This window comes from Parus major, chromosome 3 (genome assembly GCF_001522545.3).
Source record: "Parus major isolate Abel chromosome 3, Parus_major1.1, whole genome shotgun sequence".
In the NCBI taxonomy this organism is placed as follows: Eukaryota; Metazoa; Chordata; class Aves; order Passeriformes; family Paridae; genus Parus; species Parus major.
Window position 1 is genome coordinate 92,665,322 of NC_031770.1, and position 25,722 is coordinate 92,691,043.

Consider the following 25,722-nt stretch of genomic DNA (forward strand, 5'->3'; position numbering starts at 1 on the left):
TGGAATTTGACTAAAATAGCGATAAAAAAAATGTCCACAATCCTGGCTTATGACCTAAACAAGTCCATGGGTCAATTTAAAGTCCATCACAGAAAAGCAGACTTTCTTCCCTCATCTGGCTTGCTCTTTCACACTAAATCCATCTCCTGATCTCCACAGTTGCATGCACCCAAAAAATCTGAGCCACAGTAAGTCAACTGTAGGTCTTCTGAGATTATACCGCAATCTCAGGTCCAAACTACACAAGTTTTTGAGTAGCATCAGTCTCCAGGTTTGGAAATTTAAGCAAATGGGAAGTCAGGAATTATGTCAGAGAACAAGAGTTTAGTTGGCAGCCATCAATGAAAAGCTCACACGTGTCTTTGCAGTACAGCCCTAACTTAGGCTTAGTAACCTAGCGTGGAAAGAAGCAGCACAAGCACACACATAGTATTGGGTGATAAGCAATAAACACCTTGAGTTTACTAGAATGCAAACTATTCAGTTCAGACATGATGTAAGCAAGCAGTCAGGATATAGGCAGGACTCTCCATCATCAATCACCATGAAGAGCCTTATCATAAACATGAAATGACAATGTTCAATCTAATCATACTTTAATCATGCAAACATCTAAACATAATTTATGTTCTTAATTATTGAAATGGGTAATCTGAGCCTCTGAAATGAATGCTTTAATTTAACTATTCTCACTGGCATGAGGAGTGAGGGGGAGTTCTTCAGGTCCTAATCACAGAACCAAATACTACACAACACCCAGTACATAGAGTAGAGCTGGGAAACAAACCTCACAAGTCTCAATTCTGAAAAAGTATTTTTAACATGCTTTACCCTCACTGTTGGTTGCTAATACCTTTCTCTCAACTGGTAATTACATGAATGGTGAGACCTGTCTTTCTCATTATACCAGATCTGAACGCTGAAGAAATAGGTTGCATAAAAACTACCATCTAACCACAAAACTGCTTATTCACATATCTCGAGGAATAGCAAGATAAAATCAACAACTTGCAACTTCAAGTAGTGAGTAAGGTATTGCATTCATAGTGCTATACCATTTGTGAATAAAATTATGCAAAATAATGCAAAACTACCGAGGAAATGTAAAGCCTCTGAGACTGTGAGAAGTAGTTCATACATTGAGAGCGTGGCTTCAAGATTATATTAAGCTCCAGCTAATCCTGACCGCACAGGGAATTTCAGATATAAAAGGCCATAAATATGTTTTCTTCTGACAGAAGCAGTTGTACTGTGTCAGAGATTAAAGCAGCAGGGAACATGAGAGAGAAACACTGGAGCCCTGATATGCTCATTAGAGTGGACCCCACAGCCCAGCTCCCCAATGTCACACTATCTGGGACACTGGTCAGAGGTCTTCCTGGACTATGTACTGACTGCAGCTCCTGGCTCTGTTCCATGAGGAAGACAAATGCTGTAAGCAAAGACTTGAGAGTGAAAGAAAAGAAGTGCCATGGCCCTTTCTCTCACAAAGGCCAAAGAGAAAGGCTGAGAACAGCATGGACCTGGAAGCCCCTGCCCTCCTAAGGAGGGAGAGGGGTGACACAGGACCTCTGCAATGCACCTGCATGGGCACAAAGGGTGAGAGAGAAACTGGGTCCAAAAAGACAAGCACTGATATAAACAGGCAATGAAAGTACACATGTGAAGGCATTTAAACAATGAAAGTACTGCAGGGATCCCAAGACAGGTCTGCAGCCAGTTGTAAAGTGGCTGAGCTGATAGAGGAGCTCCCACCAGACTATAACAACTCATGTGGAAATGGCACTGTGAGGAGCTCACCTCCCTCCTCCATACACACCAGCTGGGTTTCTACTAATATTACTACTCTGTGTCATGATGTGGATGAGATCCCTGGCAACACAGAACAAGGTTTATAGGAAGTGGATGACAAATCCTATAACAGCTATAAAAAATACAAAAGGCAAGGAGAAGAATCTCATCCTGCATGGGTGAGACAAGCACGTAACACCTACATTTATCCTTGCCTAATCCACTAAATAGAAATTTATGTCCGCTTAACAAAGTGAACTATTTAATGTCACCCCATTTGCTCAGATGAACAGACTTTTTGGCACTAGATTAATTTAAAATCTTTGGTCTTCTGTTTGCATATATCAGTGAAAGTTTATAAACATAATAAATCTCCTTTAGTGCACAGTATTGTCTTCAATAACATTAACTTTAAAATAAAGACACATTATTAATCTTTATATATTGCATTGAGATGAAAGCTGGTTCAATTAGCAAGTCATGCCACATCATTCTTTCTAAAATCTTATCACCACTGCTGGAGTTGATATGTCATTTAATATTAGTTTTGCTTACTCTGGATATTGTATTATTATTGCTGTGCCTTAGAGGGATCATAAAGCTGACTTTTTTTCCTCTCCAATTCTGTATCTCTCATCAGACAAACCTGCAAAAAATCCCTGCTTTAATGTTAATAGCAAGCACAGCAGCACTATCTCCATTTCTGAAAAGAGCTGCAGTTCCACTGAGCAAGATGTTGACAGAAACAAGTGCACACTGCAGCCCATCAAACATCCCTCCCTGTTTCCCTGGCAACACTCAGAGGCCAACACAAAGTGACTGCATCAAAGAGAAGGAAACTTGGAAGAGAGGAATCATTTCTGCACTTCAGCATCATGTCACTACTATATTTGACAGTAAACAAACCCCACAGAGATCAAGAAGATGATCAAGTGGAAACAGAGTACAAATGTATCCCTGGAAGTCTGAATGAGAAAGGGGAACAGCCATGGCTTAGCAATGCTGAGCTTTGCTCTCAGTTACAAACTATAAACCTGTGAAAGAAAAAAAATGACACTAAAACCCAGCCATAAACATACTAACCTGATTTTTCAGTTCACTGTTTTTTTCAATGCTCATCGCTGCATGGATATAGAGTACAGATGGGCCTGGTTCATTTCCCCTTTCTGCCCTTAGACATATGGCTCAAGCTGATGTTTCTTTGCTTAAGTAACTGTCTGGTTCAGCAACACTGAACCAGTACACAGTCTTACCAGTCTGTCACTCTGCAGGAAGGCTGTACTTTCTGAGCTTCTGTAATCTTTAGCAGCCAGCTTAAATTGGAACTAAGGAGACAACTCTACAGAAAACCTAACACAATTAGGTGTGTATTCAAACTTGTCTGTAAAGGCCAGTTCAAACAATTCTGCATTCAGAGTAACAGCCACTGCAAACACAGTAGTATGTGCAAAGACAAGGCTATGATAATCTTCTTTCATGATTGTTTATACTCATTTTAGCTGGATCATTTGGCAGAAAAGTTTGATTAAACCATAGGGAGGCTTTTTTCAGTATACCCAGTATCCTTCAAATCCTTTTTATTCCTGATATTTTGATCCTTTTTATTAGAAGACTGAATTAGTATAACAGAGCTTACCAAGACAAAACTTAGTTCAGCTCACATTTTACCATTTAACCTGAAGGTTGATTTCATACAAATGATGTACCAAGTAATTTCTTTTTTTTTTATGATATTGTCACCAAACATGATAAAGCTGAAAAATCTCAAAAGCCAAGAGGTTCAAGTAAGTTCTACATGACTGTTCAGTAAGAAGTTTTTGTTTCTCCCCTCATGCTTTTCTTCCCCATATAAGCATGCTGACATGCAAGGATTTGGTCTTATCAGCTGTGAAACTGTTGCACAAAATCAGAGTAGGAATATTCAAGAATCTGTTCCTCCCACACTCACCTACAAAAGGGACCCCCAGTTCTAACAAATACACTTCTTTATATAGTGCTCTCAAGGTTATGCATACAGCAGCTGGTAAATGATAAGATAAAGGCTTTAATCTCATTCTCTAAGTAGTCCATTATTGCTTAAAAGAAGTTACAAACATGTTATTTCATCCTTGAAATAAAAACATAAGTGACCATAAAATTTTCTGTAGCTATTTACAAAGGGAGGAGCAAGAACACTTGACAAGAACCATCCTGGAGAGTACAGGGGGTATGTATAGTGTAAATGCTACACTCTGATGTTGCAGCATTTATGCCTCCTTATAGCACAACTATGGGAAAATTCATGTGGGAAGCCAAGGGTGCAATATTAAATAAATGTAGTGTGAAATAATGCCTAGAGCTAGCACTGAAATCCATATAAATTATAATCCATGAATAGGAATCAAATTACAATCTAAAGATATTAAACACATTTAATATTACCATATTTAGGCAGAAAATAGGCTATAAAAATAACTCCTTATGTATGAAAGTCTACAAAGTCTTAAAATTGATATTTCTCTTGAAGGCAGTTGGCAGACTTGTAGGGGGGATTAACTAGCACAGAAGAATTTGTAAACTTCAGACCTTGAGGTCATTTTTGGAGAGAGGTTAGGAGGAAATTACCTATTAATATAACGTTTCAAAAACATTAATTGAGGGTTTTTTTCTGAAAAACTAATTTGAACGGCAAGACTTCATAGGCTTGAGAGAAGTAAATTCTACCCTGCAATAACCACTTGTGTTCAGATTCTTAATTATAACAACAGGGTAGCCTGTTCATCTTTATTGAGAGAAACTTTTCTCTAACTATGGGATAAAGAATAGAGGTTCTATTCTAATACCAGTGACCACAAGACCACTGGCACACCACACCAAATCCACATTTTTGCACGTCTCCATGCTCTCATGCTTTAGAATTCCTAGCTCATTCATGCATGAAATTCTAAACTACGACAAATACAAGTAATTCATGTTGCAAGGCAGGAGTCTGGCTGCCACTTTTTGGAAACTGAGAGTGCAGAGAAAAAGGCTCTACTACCCTTCAAGTTACAGAAATCTTCATGGACAGAATGCTTTCCTTTGTTTTCAGTAGCCCATTGAATTTCAAATATGGATTTTAACAAAGTAGTCTGTAAAAGTCAGTAATATTACTTGTCACTTACTTGGCTTAGAGTTAATGATGACATTTTCAGCAGAGAGCTGGGGTGGGAACCTGCAGTTGTCTCCTTGGCCCTCACTGCTGCCATACTCTATGACGTCCACTTGTCCCAGCGGTACGCTCCACTTCAGTAAATACCTCTGCCCAGTTGTCACAGTGCCACTGCTTTCATAGGAAGAGCTGGAAGATGCACAAATTACTGCTGTGACAAGTGTGTTTCATGGCATACTATTTATTATTTTGGCCTCTAAAATCTACTGTTTAGCAGCTTGAGTACAGTGCACAACTTGAAAGAAATACACGCATCTGTTTGACTTTCATGACTGACCTTTCCTGGCATGCAAAGAGCAGCCATGCAGGTGCAGATAATCTGGTCTACAAACACCACAGGACTGCCAAAACCAATTCTTTTATTTCTATACCAAAACATAAATTACCATCTTTTAAGATCGATGTGCAATCTGAAATCCTAATAAAAGTGCTTGGGATTATACTTTGGCTCCACATTTTTCTTAAATTTTTTAAACACTTCTTTTTGGGTCCTAACTGCTATGTTTAGGAGAGTACAGATGATGGGACCTTTGAATGACTACTGGCAACAGGAAGGACAACATAACCTCTGAAGGGCTGACAAGCCAACATTTCTGCCAAGCCCCACAGCCCAGACTGTTCTGTACAGCAAATCTCTGCAACTGCTGCAGCTTCCAAGAGTAATCCTGCCTGAGCTGCTGCTTAAGAAGTGTATACCACAAGAGGCATTTCAGAGGAAAGAGCACACTGAGGAAGCTCATTAGGAATAGAAATGACATTAATACTAATTTTACTTTGTTTATGTCATTCTCTTATTCCCATTCAAGAACTAGTAACAAACATTTATTACAAAGGACAAAATAAATGTTAAAGTGAACAAAAAAGGTTTACTTCACAGAAAGTATGACTGAAATCCAGTAGTCAAATGCTTGAGAGAAACCAGCAAAATGCATTTACTGAGAACAGTAACTAAATGCTGAACTTCAACTAGTCAGCTACCTATTTGCAACACAGACTTTTGTTTCAATGAGGAAACAAGTATGAACAAAGCACAACTGCCACAAGTTAAGTAAATATTTATAAATTCTTGACCTAGCTCAGAAGAAACAAGAAAAAATAGGCAGGGCACATTTGTTCAGCCACTAGGGATAGCATCCATCCCATCCAGCTGCTCTTACTACAGAGTTAGGCCACCAGCTCCTGTTGGTATCATCTAGACTGTGTGAAAAGAAAGACCTGAGGGTTGTGTCATCTGTAAAAATATCTCTCTTTTGCAAAACAGGAATACTCAAACATCAAGGTGCCTAGAGTCCACTAGTTACAGAGGAATTTTCTATGGCTTGCAAAAGATACTTACTTTTACAGAGGACATGACCCTTGAGGGTCAGACTTGGCATGATCATGAACTTTTAACATGGAAAACAAAACCAGAAAATCCAAGACTTTATCGGTATGGAAGAAGATAAAATATGAACAGTTAAAAAACAATATCCAAGTGTTACTAAGAAAGTAAAGAATTTGTAAAGGTAAGGATCACAGGATAATTGACATGAGCTTGTTAATTTTCTGAAGTGTAGTTATTACATGGCACTTCCCACTCACTGTCATGAGACCAAGCAATCACACACTTAGAAATATATGTACAGGACTCATACATCAGTAATGAATTAATGTATCGACTCATATTATGCTTAAGAAAAGCTGTTCTTGGAAGATTTTACGGATCCACATTTTCTTGGTCAGAAGGTACCACCACATAAAACAATTTATGATACAAGCAACATATGAGTGTGAACACAACCTTGACATACACAGACACTTAGTAACAGTAATAATTACAGCAAAGAAAAGCACAGAAGGAACTATGAACAAATGCTTTTTTCAAAGCATTTCACCTTTAATCCTTCAATGTTTGGTCTCAGAGATAACAACCCTTCCCCATCTGGAACTTTGTTAGTGACTTCCAGGTGTGTTCTGGCTACCTGTATTAACCATTAACTAATGGGTTTTGGTTTGTTTGTTTGTTGGAGGTTGTTTGTTTGTTTTGCAGAGGGTTGGATTACATTGACAAATTGTGTCAAGTTACCAATCTGTGTGTGTTACAGTTTGAATTTAAGGAAGAAGAGAAAGAAGTCTTACCTTGGCATGCCTGTATTCCACTAAGCACTAATACACAAACACTACAGAGCATTTCTTTCTGTAATCTCCAACTGATACAATTTTCTTACAAATTTACTATAGAACTTCCAAATATCAGCCAGCAATTTGGAGGAGTATAACAAAGCTAGTTATCTATTTATTATGACTACTCCTAGAAACCATTAGCTACAGAAAATACAACAACACAAAGGCAATTTCCATCTGAAGTTCAAATGATCATCTAAAGAATATAAATTAAATCTTACCGAATATTTACTGTTGCACACATCAGCACATCATTTAACATGAAAAGTCGCCGTTCTTTGGTTTTGGTAATTTCTCCCTTGTCATTATAAACTGTTTCAACCATGTCATCAGTCCGTATGAGGTATCTGTTTCCACTGCTGAGTAGCTGGATTTTGAAAACAACCAGCATTGTATATTATACACTTTACATCCAACATAGCACACAAAATACAAAAACAATGGGTCATCACTTGCCATCCTAGCACAAGTGATTGCAGGTGGATTTGCCAAGGGAATTAGGTCTCTTTATAAATCTGTTTTTGATTTAGAGAAACAGTAAATTCTGGTGCCCATGTGGGCTTAAAGGGCTTTGCATCTTAATGTACGTCATGCTCTGGAAATCTTCCACACTGATAAAGGTTTCTTGGCCAAAAAAAAATGTTTCCTTCCACAGTTTCTCTGATTTCCTTCCTTAGTCCCTTCTTTCATAGTCCACTGAAGACCTACACTTGATTCTAGCTGCCCAGAGTGTGAAGAGGAAGAGTGTTCAGCCTGCTCTGTCCCCTGGACTCACACAGCTGAGGAATGCAGCTGGCAGGGTGTCACAGACTGTGGAGAAGATGCCATTTCCAAGAGATCCTTGGCATGTAAATTGCTTCTGACATTTGTCTTCAAGGGCTGAGGATCAGCCACTGTGTGCGTGTACTAGTCCCTTGTCAAAAACACCTCCATAGTGTCCAACAGAATAAAAGGGTCCAAAACTCACTAGTTTTCTAATCAACCACCTATTTTACCCTGGCTGGCATTGTTCCAAAACTGTATATGCAAATACACAGACTCAGGAGGGCCAACCATGTCCTGGGGGGCATCAGGCCCAGCACTGCCACTCAGGCAAGGGAAGGGAATGTCCTGCTCTGCACTGGCCTCACCTGAATTTGTGTGTAATTCTGGCTGGCATAATGTAAGAAAGGTAGGAAGCTATTAGAGTGTCCAAAGGAGGGCCTCAAGGATGGTGAAGGGCCTTGAGGGGAAACTGTATGAGGAGTGACTGAGGTCACTTGGTCTGCTGAGTCTGGAGAAAAAGAGACTGAGGGGAGACCTCACTGCAGTTACAACTTCCTCATTCATCACACAGAGGGTGGCTGGGCATTGGAACAGGCTCCCCAGGATAGTGGTCAAAGCCCCAAGCCTGATATAGTTCAGGGGGCATTTGGACAATACAACGTCTGGCACTTGGTGTTATTCTCGGGGGTCATCTTGTGCAGAGACGGGAGCTGGACTCTATGGTGTGGGTCCCTTCAAACTCAGCTGATTCTGTGATATTAACACACAAGGTCTGTGGGACTCTGTGAGATTTGGAGTGAATACTCATGTATATATCAATGAATCCTCCACTGCGTAACACACAAAACCTTACAGTCAGTATCAACTGACAAAAAGTAACCTGGGCCACCTCTTCAAAAGCACATTCTGTATCTTGGAGCTATTTGCAGATGATTAATAGCTGCTTCAAGAAGCAGGATTTTGACAAGTAGAAAAGAAAGTAAAATGTCTGAATCCATCTTCTAATGCACTTAGAATGGGAATACTGTTCTAGTATGACAATAAATTCAGTATTTCATTCCTGGTAAATAGCTTAAAAGAAGCATTTTCTGGTTGATTATTACTTTCCTAAAAGATGTGCTTTTATGTATCAACAAAACCAATCCCATTCCTTCAGCACATCCCCACTACTTTATCTCAGAAGTCCCCAGGATAATAACCTGTAACTTGACAAAAGCAGTAATTGAAGCATTTATGCTGCACTTCACAGGAAAGAAGGAATCATTTATGATACAAATAAAACAATCATACATATATCCACAGTACAGGTAGCTACTAATAAAGTCAAATAAAAATAATTGTTCCTTCCTTTTTACTGAATGTCCTCTAGAGTTCTTTCCAGACATTTCTATTGTATGATACAAATATATGAATGAAATAGACTGAGATTTTCCTTAAAACAAGGAACATGTTGGACACACTCAACAGCACATCCTGAAATCCTTCATAGTTGGAAGCACTACTGTATAAGGATATGGTTCCTTTCTTTACACAGGAGTAATTCCTCACTTCTAGGAAAAATTAAAAGTTGAATTTTTCCACGCAGAAAATGTGCATGAGATTTTACTATATGTTATTTGCTACACTGCTACAGAACACTAATACTGCTGGGGCTAGTTCATTGCCCATTCCAGCATACAGTGGTGAGCCTCTTCAGTCCCAGAGGTAGGTCACATCTCACATTTACCACTAGAATTCCCCATTCTGGTTGAGCTCTACAGAAATAAACCAACATAGCTGTCTCTTTGGTCTCTATTGTGGAGATTACTCAAGGCCCAGAAACTGACTCTTACATTTCCATTATACTTTCCTACTTTCCTTACTTTGTTCAGGTAACGTTCATTCATTGCTTTTGCTATTTGTTTTATTTCACAACGCTGATCTGCATCCCTTTTCCTTTCATTTAACTTCTCTGCCAGTGTCTCAAGTTCTGTAAGAGCCATCTGTAGAGGTAATCTGTCAGGATGTCCTTTATTAGTGTTCTTCAACATATCCTGAGGGGTAATTATATTAAAAAAAAATAAAAAAAAATCAAATTTATTTTCAAAGTCAGGTTCCAAAGATTACAGAATGTACAATTACAACTACATTTTTTACTTGGGTACTACTAAAGAATAAGACCTAATAAACGTCTAATGAATGTTCAGACAGTACGTTGTTTAACTTCTGGAATATCTTAGTAATTCTTTAAAACTATATGGAATGGGATCACATACATTCTTATTTAAAGAAGAAGTTACAGAGAAGGGACATAACATTAAACAATCTGGCAATCAGTATTATACTATAATACGTACATGTCTATAAACAATGATTTAAAATGAAAATTTTCTGATATTTACTGTCATAATAATATTGTATTATCTTTATTACTGCTATTATTCCTCATTAAAACATGGACAGCATACTCCTACTGAAGTAGGAGCTATTACTTCATTAAGGCCACAACCGCCCTTCCAAGTCTTTCTCTTTTGTAAGCACACAGTAGGAACAGTTTGAATTATACTTTGTCTCCATTCCCAGAGCATTTAAAAATCCCTATATAGTTACTCTGTCTTCCTGCCATAATAAACCTGATCATTCCTACTACTTCAAAAACTTTCACCATGGCTTCTGACCCACATGCTTCCCCCACGACTGCCTCTGCTCCTTTACCCACAGTAATTCCCAGACCTGCAGTCCAAAGCCTTTGCTCCTCTGAAGCACCTGCAAGCACAGCTAACACACAGTGCTTACTGGGGTAGATCTGCTGTGGTCTGGAAGGAGGTACAAACAGAGTAAATTTGTCTGGAGCACATCTCTACTGGGGAATTGTGCTTTTCCTGCAGTTTGACTGCCTGTTTTGATGAGACCCAAGGAGTCCCTGTCAAATCTGTAGTTTCCATGAGAAGAGAAGCAAGATGCTGCAGGTCAGAAGGAAGCTGCAACATACTCTAGCAGGTCCTGTGAGCCAAGTAGTCAGAGAGCATACTGTTCTGCATCTCACTCCTATTTTAAACTATACAAGGCATTAATTTAATCCTCTTGTTTTTTAATTCTATGGAAAGTAATATGACTAAGTTCCTATCATGTTTTGAAGCATTACTAGCTAACAAACAGACATAAACAAGTAGCATACTTGAGCAACACCTTTACTAGAAAATTATTTATAAGCTATATTTTACTCAACAAGTAATCTATAGTAAATATAGTTTACTAAGGCTTTCCTGCAGTGCCCTTACTGGCTGTCCCTGCAACCAGACTATGAGATCAGCATGCTTAACACACTGAAGTTGTCTCTTTATTTCCCCATGATCCTCTAGCAGAAGACAGCTACCATGTAATCCCAAGGGTAAACTACACAAAAATGCAAAAGGAGCACCCTTTGGCAAACAATATTTACCTGCAATAGTAGAATGAACTGTGGAAAACGTTGGATAGGTTTCATCATTAAACCATACAGTGTAATGCGATCAGGGCTTGATTCCTGACATTGCTGCAATGCAAGAATGCCACATTTACTACCATGAGCACATTTCCACCAGTTACAGAATGAAAGGAAAACATTTCTTAAAAATTCTTCTACATTGCTTATAATTATAAAAGGAACACTATAAAGATTCAATTTACTATCAAGATTTAATTTAAAAATATTAAATCTTAGAAAAACTCCTCATTATTAAAAATGATGGCCTGCCACTGAATTGAAATATCCTTCTTAAATAAATACAGCTGGGCTAAAGCCAGACCAGCAATGCAGCACCTACAAATCTAAAAACCTACCTATGGGTTTTTAAGAGGAAATCTAAAAAAAAACATCGTAATCTCAGTGCTATGCAAAGAGAAATTTTGATCCTCCTTATTGGAAGAAATGAAGGAAAAAATGTTGATTTATATTTGGAAAGAAAAATATTAGAAACCATTATTTCAGTTACCAGGAATGGCAGATAGAACCAGACAAATTTCTTCGGCATGTACAAAAAAGCCAGAAATTGTCAGAAATAGGAAGGTTAGATGAAATACTCAATATTAAAAACCAAGCAAATCTGAATTATATTCAACTGGTGTTGTGCTTAAATTGCTATTTATTGCTACAACTATCAGCTTCACAACAATTTATTTCCATAGTTATCTATACAAACATCTATTTTTTTCCAAACAGTAGAGAATTTGATCTTCATTGCTGGTGGGCAAATGAAAAAAGGTAAAGAAGTGTCATCTGTCATCAGAGTTTGGCTGTATTTCTGCAAGCAGAACCCATGTGGCACTGACAGTGATGAGAGGTGTGGGTTATGTCTCTATTGGAAAAATACACTTTTAACAGTAGAAAGAAGTATGATGACATTATACACTCACTAGAGAGTCTGATCTTCATGCTGCTTAAGGCTTTCAGCATATCATCCTGCACAGAGTTGTCCACACTCCAAAAAGTTGTTAGTTAATTTAAGATCTGAAGACAAACCCCTGCCACCCTTCTCTAGGCAACCAAAGCTGCACTAGGCACCCAATTTTAGTGTTTTGTGGACCACTGTAACAGACCTGACAGGGTGACCAGCTCTGAGAGGCACAACTCAATTCAGGATGCTTGGGGAATGAAACAAACTGAGCTTTCAGACTCAATGTCACAGACATCCCAAAAGCCTTGCCATGGATTCTGTGTACAATTTCTAAGGTGTCAACTCTAGGGATTCACAGCACTTCTACTGTGTGTGCCAGGCTCTCCACACACATCATGACAAGCATCATATGCAACAGGGCAGTATGCATTCTGCAAAAAAAGCACCAATTTCAACCCCAAGCTAGAAACACAATCACTGGAATGAAGACAGCTACACTACTTCTCACAACACAATAAACAAATCAGAATTTGAATAAATTTCAGATTAAAAAGTGGCTTCATCATATGGTGAACTACTATTATTTGAAGTTCACCTGACATGGAAAAATCCTTATGTTTAGCCAAAATAAAGTAATGCAAACACCGATAAACTGATTTGAATAACAATAAAACTACTGTGCACTTCAAAATACATCCCAGACCTAACAGCACTTTACTATGCCAAAAATACAGTACTGGAAGGGCATCCTCTGGGGCTTTTTTGTGTCAAACCCATAAAACAGACCTTAAGTCCATAAAAACAGTAGGACAATATAGAGTATCAGCAGTCAAATTTCCTCCCAAATTATAACTCATACTTTCTTCTTTATCACATATGCACAATTATTTTAACATTGAATGAACTAACCTTTAAGAAGTCTAAAAAAGCAGGTTTGGTTGCACAAGATTTCTTGAGAATCCCAACTGCAGTACTGAAGTTGTTTACATATTCACTGTATGCATCCAATACCATAGATTTAGAAAACTGAAAAGAAAAAACGGCAAATCCTAACTAAAAATACAAAATACCTCTGGCTGTTAGGGACTTACTCAGAGCTAAGGGCTTTGTTTTGCCTAGTGTTGGATATACAGAAATACTGATAATACCCAAAATAATCTTTCTGCAGAAGACAGGCTGGAAACAGAAGGATATAACAGCTGTGAATTACACGAAATGTATTTAAAGAAATTGCTTTATCTTGGCTAGAACACTGGGGCAAAACCTGAGGACCATGGGCAGTCAAAGGGCATCCACTGAGATTCAAAGTGACAGTTGAGATCCCCAGATCATCCCACTACCTGTCTTCCAGATTAAGTGAATCAGCAAAGTCCCAGGGCCTTCACACCCTGACTCCAGCTATTAAGGACTTACCCAAAAGCAGACAGATTGTGTGGCATTACCGTAGGAATCATAAGATCACCAACCATTGCCTTCTTTTACCCCTCTCTTTCTGGTCTCATTAAGACTACCTAATTTGCTTCACTCACAACAAGGCAGGTTTGCTTTAAACAAAGCTTTAGTTAACTATTTCATTTTGGGTAAACTGTGATCAGATCCCAGGTCTCTTACAGCAGGCACGAAAAGGTGGTGATTTCCAGCACCTGGGTGGCAATAAGACAAAGCATTCAAGCCAGAAGGCAGGCAGCCTGTTAGAGCCACACTTTCATGGTGAACAATGTCTTTCTATCAACCAAGGCACCTTCTTGTTTTCTCTAATTTAAAGCAGTTAATTAGCACAGCCAATTCTGTCTTTTAATTAATTCCATTTCCAAATTTCCATTCAGAAGGATATGATAGGATAGAGTTTTTTTAATGCTCTTTATCAGTGCCCCATCTCAGTTCAAACTCAAGAATTCAGGACATTACCTGCTGTGGTTTCTTTCTACTTGCACACTACTAGGTATGACTACCCATTTTTTTATGAGAAGCTGAGCCTCAGCCTCACCTTAATTTTGGTAGGTTTGTAATATCTAATTTCTCATAAAAATAAACTGTTTACTGAAATGTGTGCAAGATTAATCAAAGCCTGATAACTTTTCTCACAATCCTTTCACATCTGCCAACCAAGCTGAAGACATGTGTTGGTGTCAGTTCCCTTATCAGGATAGTACATTCATACTCTGACAGTTGCCACAGGCATTGGAGAACGTGAGAATAAAGCAGCTAAGTTAGAAAGATATGGAGATGGAAAAACAAGACTAAAATAAAAACAGATTATCTGTTCTGACACATTTGCTTACTGAAGCAACAAAGACATCACCGATCATTTCAACAGAGTCCCACTCAGATACACGACTCGCCAGTGCAATCTGAAACATTGAATGGCACTGAAGAATTTCCTTAATTCGATAAAAGACCATTTTAAGTTTTCTTTCACTTAGTAGTTTTGGTTCCATATCTGAAAGGGGCTTCTCATATTGCTGTGGGGAAGAAAAAAAATTGATTTAAACAAACAAAAAATGGACTTTTGTAAGTAGAAAAACAAACTTATGCAACAGTACACACACACACACAAATCACTGAACGTTTGGCATGAAGCATCTGTAGTAAAATCTCTATTAGTCATATGACAGATTCTTTAATGATCTTTAATGATTCTTTTTCAAATATTCAAAATTTTAAAGTGCAAAAGATATTAAGATACCTCCAGGATTCTTTTGAGAGCATCCACATAATTCTTCTCACTATCAACCACAGAGCCCAAAATATACCTTCTCACAACCTGTTGAAACAACAAAGTTTTGTCAAAAGCTCTAATCAGGTAACACATTATAGTTGAAATTATGATGATAAAATTCTCACATTAATAAAACAAAAGAAATACAAAGCAATTTCAATACTGGAACTGCAATAAATAATACTGTACACCTTTTCAAAAGTAATTAAATTTACTATTACTCTAAAACTACTTATTTTAAAGAACACAACAATTATTGTATCAACATCTTAATTTTTTTACTGACTGTTGTAATTCCAAGCTTTACTTTTGAAATTTGTGTTTTGACTTTGGCATTTAACAATGTCTCAGGCACCTGGTGCAATTTTTAGGGCTGCCCTGTGCAGAGCCAAGAGATGGACGTCAGTGATCCTAGTGATCTTCTAAATCAGGATATTCTATAATCCTATGCACCTTAAATGTCTATATGTAGGCATTAATGGAAACAATCATAGGTATAAGATGATGTTGACTACTTCATTGATTTGCTACAACAAAATGGGCAACAATTTTTCAAAAATAAGTCCTAAATTTTATTTTTTAATAGGTTTTATAAATTTATTAGGAGAAACATGAAGGGTAAACAAGCAAATACTAATTGCCTTTTAAAGTTAAGGCCATATAAACTGTGCCACTGAGAATGTATCCAAGTCAGCATTCTCTTTTGAGCATTACCATGCAGAAATGAAAACCGCCATATTATCTATATTTATATGCATTGACAAGAGCTGTAAGAGTTTCAGGAAAAGCTACCATATTTCATGTTAAACTACAGGCTATTTATTACACCTCCTTCTCCACCTTCTGCTTCTGTAATTCAGCTCAAATGCACTTTGTATGTACATGCAGGTGGCACAACAGGAAAGACTGGAGAACCAATCTGGTTTAGAATTTAAGCTTCTTGCCATCAATTGGCTTTCTTGTTGGTTATAAGGATTTGTTTTCACACAAATCTATTTCCTAATCCAGCTCTCCCTGGAGTTTTCAAAAGGGGGACTATGAGGAAGAAAACAGCACAGGGGTAGGATCAAACCACTTTCCATAACTACAAGAGAAGGAAAAACTGCTCATTTTGATATTTTAAGCTAGCCTAAATGACCATGAAACTCAAATCTCAGACCTGCTTCTTTCTGCTTCAGAACCCCACAGCCTCCTGCCTCTTCTACCATCACTGCCTGCACTTGTATTTTGAATTATTAAATGCACATTATATGAAAATTTTCTCTCTGGTACTGCATTTCAAAGGAGGACCTCAAAATTATCTGAGGCTTTGCTTAAGATATATTCAGTAAAATTAGTTGTGTCTAATCTGTGTTTAGAATGGATTTAGCAGTGTCTTATTTGGTATAGCGGATCAGCAGCTCTGGTGAAGAATACTAATCCTACTTTTAGTCACAGTTCATTCTTCTAAAAAGAATAAACATCTGTAGAAATAAAAATTTCAGGCTCTATAACACACAAAAAGAATACTTAATAGTGGCTCCAGGTGATTGCAATAGATACGAGCCCCAGCCCTCGCACGCACCAGGATTTAAACAGAGGCCATCATGCCACCTGCTGTTCGAAGTCAGCATGTCCGCAGAGCAGCTCTGCTGTGACAGGCCAGCTGGGCTGGAATAGGGTCCTGGCCTGGGGTGCCCGGGCTGTGACCTCTTCTCATTGCCAGGCTATTCTGCCCCCCGCGCCCCTCCAGCTGCTCCAGTGTTTCTGGTGCACCCCAGCCCCCAGAGCCCTGCTGACCAGGAGCCAACCTCCCCCACACAGCTGCTGCACCCCTCCAGTTCGGCATCACCTCCAGATGTGCACTGCAGCTCGCATCCAGATACTCCTGCAGGCTTTAAATGCCTCAGCCGGCTCCTGAGGGACAGCACCAATGCTGAACACCCACTGCACTTTGTACCATGGACTCACTGAGCATGGCATCCTCACCTATTTTCCACCCACCTTTTAGTCCACCCATACAGACTGTATCTCACCTACAGGAGTATAGGAATGCTTTGGAAGACAGCTGAAAGCCCTGTTAAAGCAGAGGTAAGTGACACACTTTGTTCCTCTCTGCCCATACAGTCATCACAGTCACCTCTTCGCTCAGTCACTTCAAAGGGGCTCAGGCTGGTCATGCACAAATGGACTCTGCTCCATCTATGCTGATTTTTCCCCACTCACCCTCCCATCCTACTGAACGCAGACACAGCTCCCAAGAGCATGTGTTCCATCACTTTTGTTGAGACTGAGGTGAGGCCAGACTCAATTCTCCTTCTTGTGGGTAAGAGTGTGACACTTTTTCCCAGTCTTTTGATCACTGTGATCCAAGATGACTGAGAAAGGCCTTTCCCACAGCATCCTTATATCCATCCCATCTCTTCCTACAGACACTTGTATGTCCAAATGGCCTCAGCTCAGCTGCAGACTAGGCTTCACCCCAGCAGACCTGCCTCTGGGTTCATGGGCTGAGTCCTGAGAACAAGTCTCATCAGCAAAACCCAAAGCAGAGGTGGCAAAGTTTTGACCCTTTATCACTAGGTCTGTGCCCCACCAAGCAGCATATAATGTTTTTCTCAGCTTCCTTTTGTTGCCAACATAGTTATCAGAAACTCTTCACTGTTGCCCCTCACATCTCACATCCTCCAGCTGAGCTTTGGCTTTCCTAACTGCATGCCTGCCCACTTGGACAGCTTCTCCTGGGCAGATGAGCAATATTTGTCACAACTTACACACAACTATTACCAGTTTGTTCCAAACTACAAGTACTCTGTGGTTTTTTTGCGAAAGAGAGTAAACTTATTTTTACAAAATACCCTGGAGAAACTCAAATTCCTATTTGGAAAGAAGGAAAGAGCATTCAGACTGATGCTGAAATCTCATATTATAATAAAACCTTACATTAATGGAACACAGTTTGGTAGTTGCATTCTTACAAGATTATCACTGTGCTAAACACAAGAGAAAAGTAAACCTCATTCAAGTAAAAGGTAAAACAACAACAAAAAATCCCAAAAATATATAGCACTCTCCTCCATTGCCCCTTAGTTTTTTTTTGCTCATTTTCTTAAGGTACTTGACTAACTAACTCATGACTTGACACCCCAAGAAACTAAAAGCTCTCATACCATTATTAGTAGTCATAACAATACAGTAACATGAACCCAAGGGATTTATTTTCCGCCAAAACTTCTTAACTGATGCTGTTTTCAGTATTTTTTGAAGTGATTTCCACAGTGACTATACAGTTTGAGGTGGAGAACAGCAAAATAAACTCTTCTGTAGACTTTACTTTACTAGGGATTATTTTTTTTTAACCACAAAAAACCTTTAGATTCAAAGAGCAAACAGGATATTCTCTATATTTAAAATTGAAATCCCAGAGCACCTGGAACAGTTTTCTGGTTCAATTAAAACACTTTAACTCTCTTCTTTTTTTCCCCTCATGACCATCACGTTCAGTTTAAGTATTTAGGTAGTGAAACAATATAGTTCTTATAGGTAATTTTATAATGCAAACCAGCATTTTGCAGCTCTGGTCAAATTCAGGATTGATGCAACTATATGCACACCCACCAATTTTCAAAAAACTACTCATTCAGTTCTGAATTTGATGTCCACTTAAGTAAAATGTCAATATATTTGAAGACCAAAGGCAGCTAAGAGCCATTGGTGCAGAGCAGAAGGGGAGATGAGAGGCAGAAGACCATATTTCCCAAGGCTTACTACCTGCTGCTGTGATAATCCTTCAGGCATAGGAGTCATAATCGCTTCTGTATGCATACAGTCCACATCAATAAATAAATTTAGCTCTTCTTCTTCCAAACAAGATGATCTATGTTCTACAAATAAATAACCAAAATGTCAGCTTCTACATGTGGATTGAAAGAAGAAAAAAGCAAAACCAAGCCAAAAAAGCAAAGACTATATTGTCCAAACACAAAAATTACAAATTTTCAATTACCAAACAAAAGAAATTTTCCAGCACTTCTGTATCATCTATGAAATCACATAAATGCTACCACCAATAGGCATTCTAATAAAGAACACCTTTCAAAGGCATCCTAATATCCCACAGCTGGAGACAGCCTGAGCATCTTTTGCTTGACTTCTACTCCCTCCCCTCAGCCAGGAGAATGGGGCTGTCCAGAGGACAGGACATGACAACTTGAGTTAAAGCACTGCAGCTCCAGGGCCAGCAGTTTTAAAATAAATGGTCCCTGGGAAGAAACGGAAAACATTCATATCGTGATCCAGCTAAAAAATTCCATACACCCTTCTATAGCTAACCTGAAGTAACCAAATTTGTCAAAATGTTTGCTTTCATCAGAAAGGAGTGAGAGATTCTGCATTGCTCTCTGGGTAAAAATTTTACTGAAAAAGCACCACCGAAGTGTACTGATAGGTGGCAGTAAACAGCCAGCCAAACAACCAGACACGAGGAAAGGAGACAAAGAACAGTATGAGAAACTGTCTTGGAATAAAAAGAGAAATAAGGGAATAAGGAGACCTGATGGCTGGGAGAAACTTGTGAGTTTAGTTAAAAAAAAAAAATTTCACTAGCTCCCTGCTGGTTTGGAAAATGGTTATGGGATTCAGTCATCCCCAGATACACTGTGTCTGCAACCTAATCTCTAGAAATGTAAGCTGGAATGCCAGGTCCATTGTAACACTGCCCTGCAGATCATTTTCATCTGTTCAACGGCAAGAAGTTGAGGATACACTTAATGATCACCTCATTTTTTGTACCTTTCTATATTCAGTCTGTGAATTAAGTAAATTGAGAAGCAGTCAAAAGTCATGACAGAGACATAAGATGTGACCTGGCCCATTCAGAAAGGATGCAACTTTATGGTACGCCTCTCAATAAAGATATTTTGTTCCTGCCTTGTGGTTTTAGCTTCCTAAAATTGTAGTTTAATAAGCTCTGAAGTTACTACCATTTAATTAGTTGGGCAGAAACTTGAGCAGAAAGATATACTATCCCTCAGACTTATCTGAAAAAGAAACTAGTTGAATTTACTACCACCTGTCTCTCAAAAAAATCACCTGTGGACAGCTGCTGCCAAGGCTCATGACAAAGGGCTGTCACTTGCTATCAACTACAGAAAGACTACAAATACTTCTGTGGCTTTTTGATTTTATGTCACTTTTTGTTTTCCCAACCCAAATTCAGCTTTCATCAAAAATCATCAAACTGACTAAGCAGTACAGTCCTTTCCCCTAGTTTCACTTGTAAACACGGAAAGCATTACTCCTTACCAGTGATGAACTTTTTAAAATAGCTAACTACTTCTCCACTGAAAACCATGTCTTAACAGCACATTTTCCTGACATTCAAGAGTTATTTGATGGAAAGACCAGGGCAGATTTAGTAACTGTGCTGGTTTTGGCTGGGGTAGAATTAATTTTCTTCACAGTGGCTAGTATGGAGCTACATTTTGGATCTGTGCTGGACACAGGGTTGATAATACAGAGATGTTTTTGTTATTGCTGAATAGGGTTTACACAGAGCCAAGGCCTTTTCTGATTTTTGTACTGCCAGGCTGGCTAGGGTACTGAGGGTGGATGGGAGGTTGGGAGGAGACACAGCCAGAACAAGTCACCCAAACTGACTAAAAGGATATTCCAGACCACATGAATCCTGCTCAGTATATAAAGTGGGAGGAAGGTGGAGTAAGGGGAGGGGACGTTTAGAGTGATGGCATTTTTGTCCCAAGTAACTACTGTGTGTAATGGGGCGCTGCTCTCCTGGAGATGGATAAGCACCTGCCTGCCCTTGGGAAGCAGTAAACTGGTTCCTTGTCTTTGCTTGTGTGTGACTTTTATGTTCACTATCAAATTGTCCTTATCTCAACCCACAGGTTCTCACTCTTAGCTTTCTATTCTCTCCCCAGTCCTGATGGTAGGGGAGTGAGTGAGTGGCTGTGTGGGGCTTGGCTGCTGGCTGGGGTTACACCATGACAGTAACTTAACATCACTTCCATACTCCCATCTACCTGTACCTAGGGCACACTGCTTGGTGGGATTTTTTGTTATTAAGTCGACCCTTCTCTGTGGTCCTCAGTTTCTCAGGTCACTCAGGTACTTGCCCCAAACAGGAAAAACTGCTCAAGATGCATTGACCATACTGTTGTCTGAACTGAATATTATACCATACATTTTTTATACATCTGATTACTTGCATCTAGCTCTCAGTTCCCACTACAAAAATTTGCTAGGCCATTCATCTTCTTTCTCAGAAATTACTAGAGAATTTAACAAAGAGAAACACTGCAAAAATCATGTACCTTGAGAAATGAAAGATTTTGTCCGAATGAAAGAACGACCCTTCTTCACAGCTGCTTTTGTCTTTTCAAGTCCATCTTTGGTACCTTCTCTAGCAGCTCTCATAAGCTTTTGCATCTGTAAGATAAAAAATATAGTCTACATGTTCAGTGAATAATAGGAAAATATTTGAACCTGCACACTTTTAGGCTATCAATATTGTTCAAATGAATATATAATAAGTAGAGAAAACCATGAAAGCTCAGAGCCGAGCTCCTGTATTCCAAAATAAAGTAAAAAGTGGAGACAAGGACTTACTTCATGGCAATACTGTATGCAAGTCTAAAAGAGCAAAAATGCTTAAGAACCCTTCTGCAATCAAATAGAAACTTTAAATAGTCTCAAATGTTATCTTATGGAACAAATACCTACTACTCACAGGTCATTAATGGCCAGAGGTCTTGTCCATCTTTCAGTGTCCCAATAACTCTTCCAAAGTATTTCTGACCTAAAGATAATCCCCTAGACTCAGTTATATATTAACTGTATTCTTAAACAAACACTGTTATAAAGGAAAAAGTTAAAACTAATAACTTCATTATTGAAGAAATACATTGATTTAATTAAGAATTCCATAATCTTACAGTACACTACTACAGCCAAATAAAATTTCATGGAACAAAAAAAAAACCCAAAGAAATTTAGCTTTGCTGGAAAATGTTTATTAAAATACCCTGCTTTGTACCTCCTCTTTCCCAAAATGTCACCACAACAAAAATATCTCCACTATTGTCAGAACACAAACAAAGCTGTCTTGCTGCAACCAGGCAATTTCTGGGTTTGAGATTCAAGCTTTCAGCAAAAACCCAGTCTTTCATACCATTCATTCATTTCTCCATTCAGAATGGAGAACAGGGAGACTCCCAATTTCATCCTAGCTAGGGTTAGGCTAGCCCCATGGAGCCAAGGTCTCAGAGAGGCACTAGGGTTGTACACTTGGCTCACACTCTGGGAGAAGGGCACCAGTCAGCAGAGAAAGACAATTCCCTATCTCATTTTCTGAGACTGCTACCATTAAAAGTAAGCATGAGAAAGAGTCCTTGACCAAGTATTTTTAAGACTATAGCAATATTATAGTCTTTAATTTAAGACTGCACAATAAAAATTCAGGACATTCAGAATTCATTTCATACAAATTATTGTCTACTTTTTCAAGCTATTAATAAAAGACAACATTGTCTGTGTTGGAAAAGCAATTATTTAAATGTAGCTAGTTACAAAAATCAACTATACTACCTTCAGCTCATGTTTTTGCTTTAGTTGCTGAATCTCTACTGCTCCCACAGTGTTTGACATCAAATCTTTCATCTTTTTTTCATAATGCTCCTTTAAACGGGTTAGGTCATGAGAAAGCTACAGTGCATAAAAAAACACAGTCTTTTCAAAAAGCTGTAGTGAAAACTTCATGCTAAAGCACTCATATAAATCATGCACATGTACAAAGACAACTAAGGGAAAACTATCACTGAAAGGAAACTATCACTAAGGGAAAACTATCACTGAGGGAAAACTATCACTGAGGAATATCCAGTCTGAGGAAGAGACCATCGCTCCTGGGCACTGCTGAACTCCGCCAGGTGCTTTTCTGTAAAGACAGGGGCAAAGCTACTTAGACTAAGGCAACTGTATTGTTATATATATTAATTTTTTTTGTATTGTGCCTATCTCTTAAAAACCACATGGAAACAATACATCAGCTTTAACCATAAGCATTATTCACTGGAGCACAAACCCTAGTCTGTATTTCAGACTATCCTTCAAAACAGCGAATCAGAAGAAAACTCGGAGACTGAAGAACCTGTGGAGATTGCTGGAACCTGAGAATATGGAAATTGACAGGGCAGTGAGTCAAGTAAAGAGGCATTAACAGGATTCACGTTCTTATACTTTCCACATGCATCATAGCCTCATTGTATGAACTTGGGTGTAACCATCTCATGCAGGAATATATTCATTTGCAAGGTAAGGTAACTATCACAGGGAAAGGAATGCTCTGGAATACTAATAACCATTTGTTAAACATTTTGACAAAGGTAGATAAAAGAGGTTAAAATGCAACCAGGAAAGAAAAAAAAAGAGGAAAATATTTGGTGTGCCCTATAATAGAAGTCCAGTGGAAAACCCCTCAGCTTGATATCAACAGAGTTATTTGGCAAGAGATCAAAGCCTCAGGAAAGAGAAAGCCTACTGAGTTGAAAACAAAGTGACAGGCTCAGTACGTAGCTCCACTAGGCTGGGTCAGGGTGCAATTACCTCTAAAATGATGATTCTGGCATTACAGCAGTAAAATGAAGAATAGCATCTGGTTCACAGAAAAAAAAATATAACAGCACAAAAACTTTCCCTTCTTAAAATAAATTAGTAAATAAATAGAATAATAAAAATCATAACAGCAAGGTGACTTAAAGGGAAGTCATACCAGCACTTAAAATTAAAAATCCCACCTCTGACCTTGCCATACTTTTCAACGAATACTAAAATTATTAGTAGGGCAAGGCTCTGAAAGCCTACAGAAGGCAATGTTCTGGGAAAATAGTGTAATATCCATCACAAGACCAGAGGAGAAGTGAGAGTTAGTGCAAGGAATGGATACAGAGAAAATGTACATAAAGAAGAGCAGTATCTGCCCATGTTGAAGTGCCAGTGCAGGGAGGGCTGGGGTTGGTTTTTTGAGTTGTTTTTTTTTGTTTGTTGCAGGGTTTTTTTCAGCAGTCCTAAAGTTTCTTTCCTCATTCTCTGCTAAAACTCTTCCTTAATTTCCCAATTTCCCCATTTCCCAGCAACCCATCCAGGTGCAGGAGCCTCTCTGACTTTTCCAGCCACCAGGCTAAGTGCTCCTCACCTGCTCACACCCACCCTCACAAGGCAATCCCCAAAACCTTTTGTCACAGGCCTGAAAAAGCCATCTGCAGGGCAGTACCCAAGGGCACATCCCTCTTCTCTCATCATTCCTCAGTCTCTTGCTCAGATACACTGTGTTTGGTCCTGGTACAATCAACCTGGTACATTCAACCACTGCCAACAGTTTTCCATGACAGATCAAAGTATACTAAGAGTTTAGGAGTTCCAAAAAATGGCTTTAAACCTTGCTTTGTTCACATACGTAAATAGATTCTTATGACTTTGGCCAAAGCTGAAGCTAGGGATAACAAGAAAAGATTAAAAAAATAAAAAAAAAGAAAAAGAGTAAGTCAGCAGTCATGTTAAGGCTCACACATCCACATGCAAAGTAATTTCCTGGTCTCTTCCAAGGTATTTAAAAGAAAAAATAATCAAACTCATTTCTTTCAGTCTTGTTAAAAAAAAAAAAACAAACAGCTGCAACAGCTTAAGTATGTCTAGTTAGAACAAAACCAAGACAAAAATAGAGGATGAGCACTCAGCTTACAAAGTGCAGATTTGGGTGGGCTCAAGTCTTGCAGTTAACTGCTCACTCCCTGATTTCCAAAGGACAGGCAGCAAGGATGGAGGTGAGGGGAGAGCAGATAACATGTACTGGAGGGAAACACAGACAGCAAGGCTTTTATTCTCATCAAGTTAAGAAACCTGCAAAATGAAAATAAGGGTCCCATGAAATAACAACCTGTCTTCAACCCCTGCACATTCCAGCCACGGGGTGCTGAGGCAGCTCACAACACACGGCTGCCCAGTGGCTCTTAGGGGGTCTGTCCCTAGTCAGCACAAACTGGGGAGCCTCTCACAAAGAGAATACACAGGGCAGAGGAAGAGGAGCCAAGGTGAAGAGAAGGCAAGAGCCCAGGGCTGCTCTCCCTGTGCAATGGGAGAGATGCAGTGAGGACAGGCACCTGTGGCACCTGTGTCTTCCTGCCTCCTGCAGAGCAGATGGAGCCAAAGGTACTAGACCTGAGAAGTGTCACAGATTTTAATCACGCCACCTCTCTTCTGTCTGAACAGGTAGAATTCTCTTTGATTACAACAATCTTTTACTTTTAGAAGTTTTTTAAGCTCAGCCACTTTCAAACAAGCAAACTGATGTAGATCTAAGACAGAAAGCTAGGGAACACTAGCAAAGGGTTTTTTGACTTTTGAGCACCTAAAGATCCCAAACCTTCAATTCTTGTCAGACTTGTCCCCATTTATTCTTCACATTATTTTCCACACTTATTTACCACTTACACTAATCTAGCAACTGCAAAAGAAGAGAAGGTGAGGAACTGCCCATAAACAAAAATAATCTCTTTTTTATCTAATTTGAGATTTTTCATTTTTGTAAGAAGCTTCTGTTTAATATTTTCATCTCTTTTCCCTGTTACATTATGTTATGTACTGTCACTTCCACACTGATTCATATCTCCTTTAAAAAGATGCTGTTGGCATTTGAAACTGAAATGAAGAAATAAAGAAATACAGGCGAGAAAGGCAAGTATTGG

The 25,722-nt window shown here is 38.8% G+C and overlaps 1 protein-coding gene across 3 annotated transcripts in view; it reads right to left on the reverse strand.

Annotated features, from left to right (window-relative positions):
* Window positions 1-25,722, reverse strand: part of ARHGEF10 (Rho guanine nucleotide exchange factor 10) — a 99,352-nt gene that overhangs the window by 44,297 nt on the left and 29,333 nt on the right. Inside the window, exons 9-18 of one of the 3 annotated variants that reach the window (XM_015622220.1) lie at window positions 22,568-22,684; window positions 21,295-21,409; window positions 18,734-18,846; window positions 14,951-15,028; window positions 14,547-14,726; window positions 13,174-13,290; window positions 11,331-11,423; window positions 9,772-9,942; window positions 7,366-7,511; window positions 4,935-5,110 (exon numbers count right to left, since the gene is read on the reverse strand). In XM_015622220.1, the coding sequence (XP_015477706.1) occupies window positions 4,935-5,110; window positions 7,366-7,511; window positions 9,772-9,942; window positions 11,331-11,423; window positions 13,174-13,290; window positions 14,547-14,726; window positions 14,951-15,028; window positions 18,734-18,846; window positions 21,295-21,409; window positions 22,568-22,684 (1,306 nt within the window). The remainder of the gene's footprint in view (window positions 1-4,934; window positions 5,111-7,365; window positions 7,512-9,771; window positions 9,943-11,330; window positions 11,424-13,173; window positions 13,291-14,546; window positions 14,727-14,950; window positions 15,029-18,733; window positions 18,847-21,294; window positions 21,410-22,567; window positions 22,685-25,722) is intronic. The other 2 variants (XM_015622221.1, XM_015622223.1) reach the window with 2 other exon arrangements.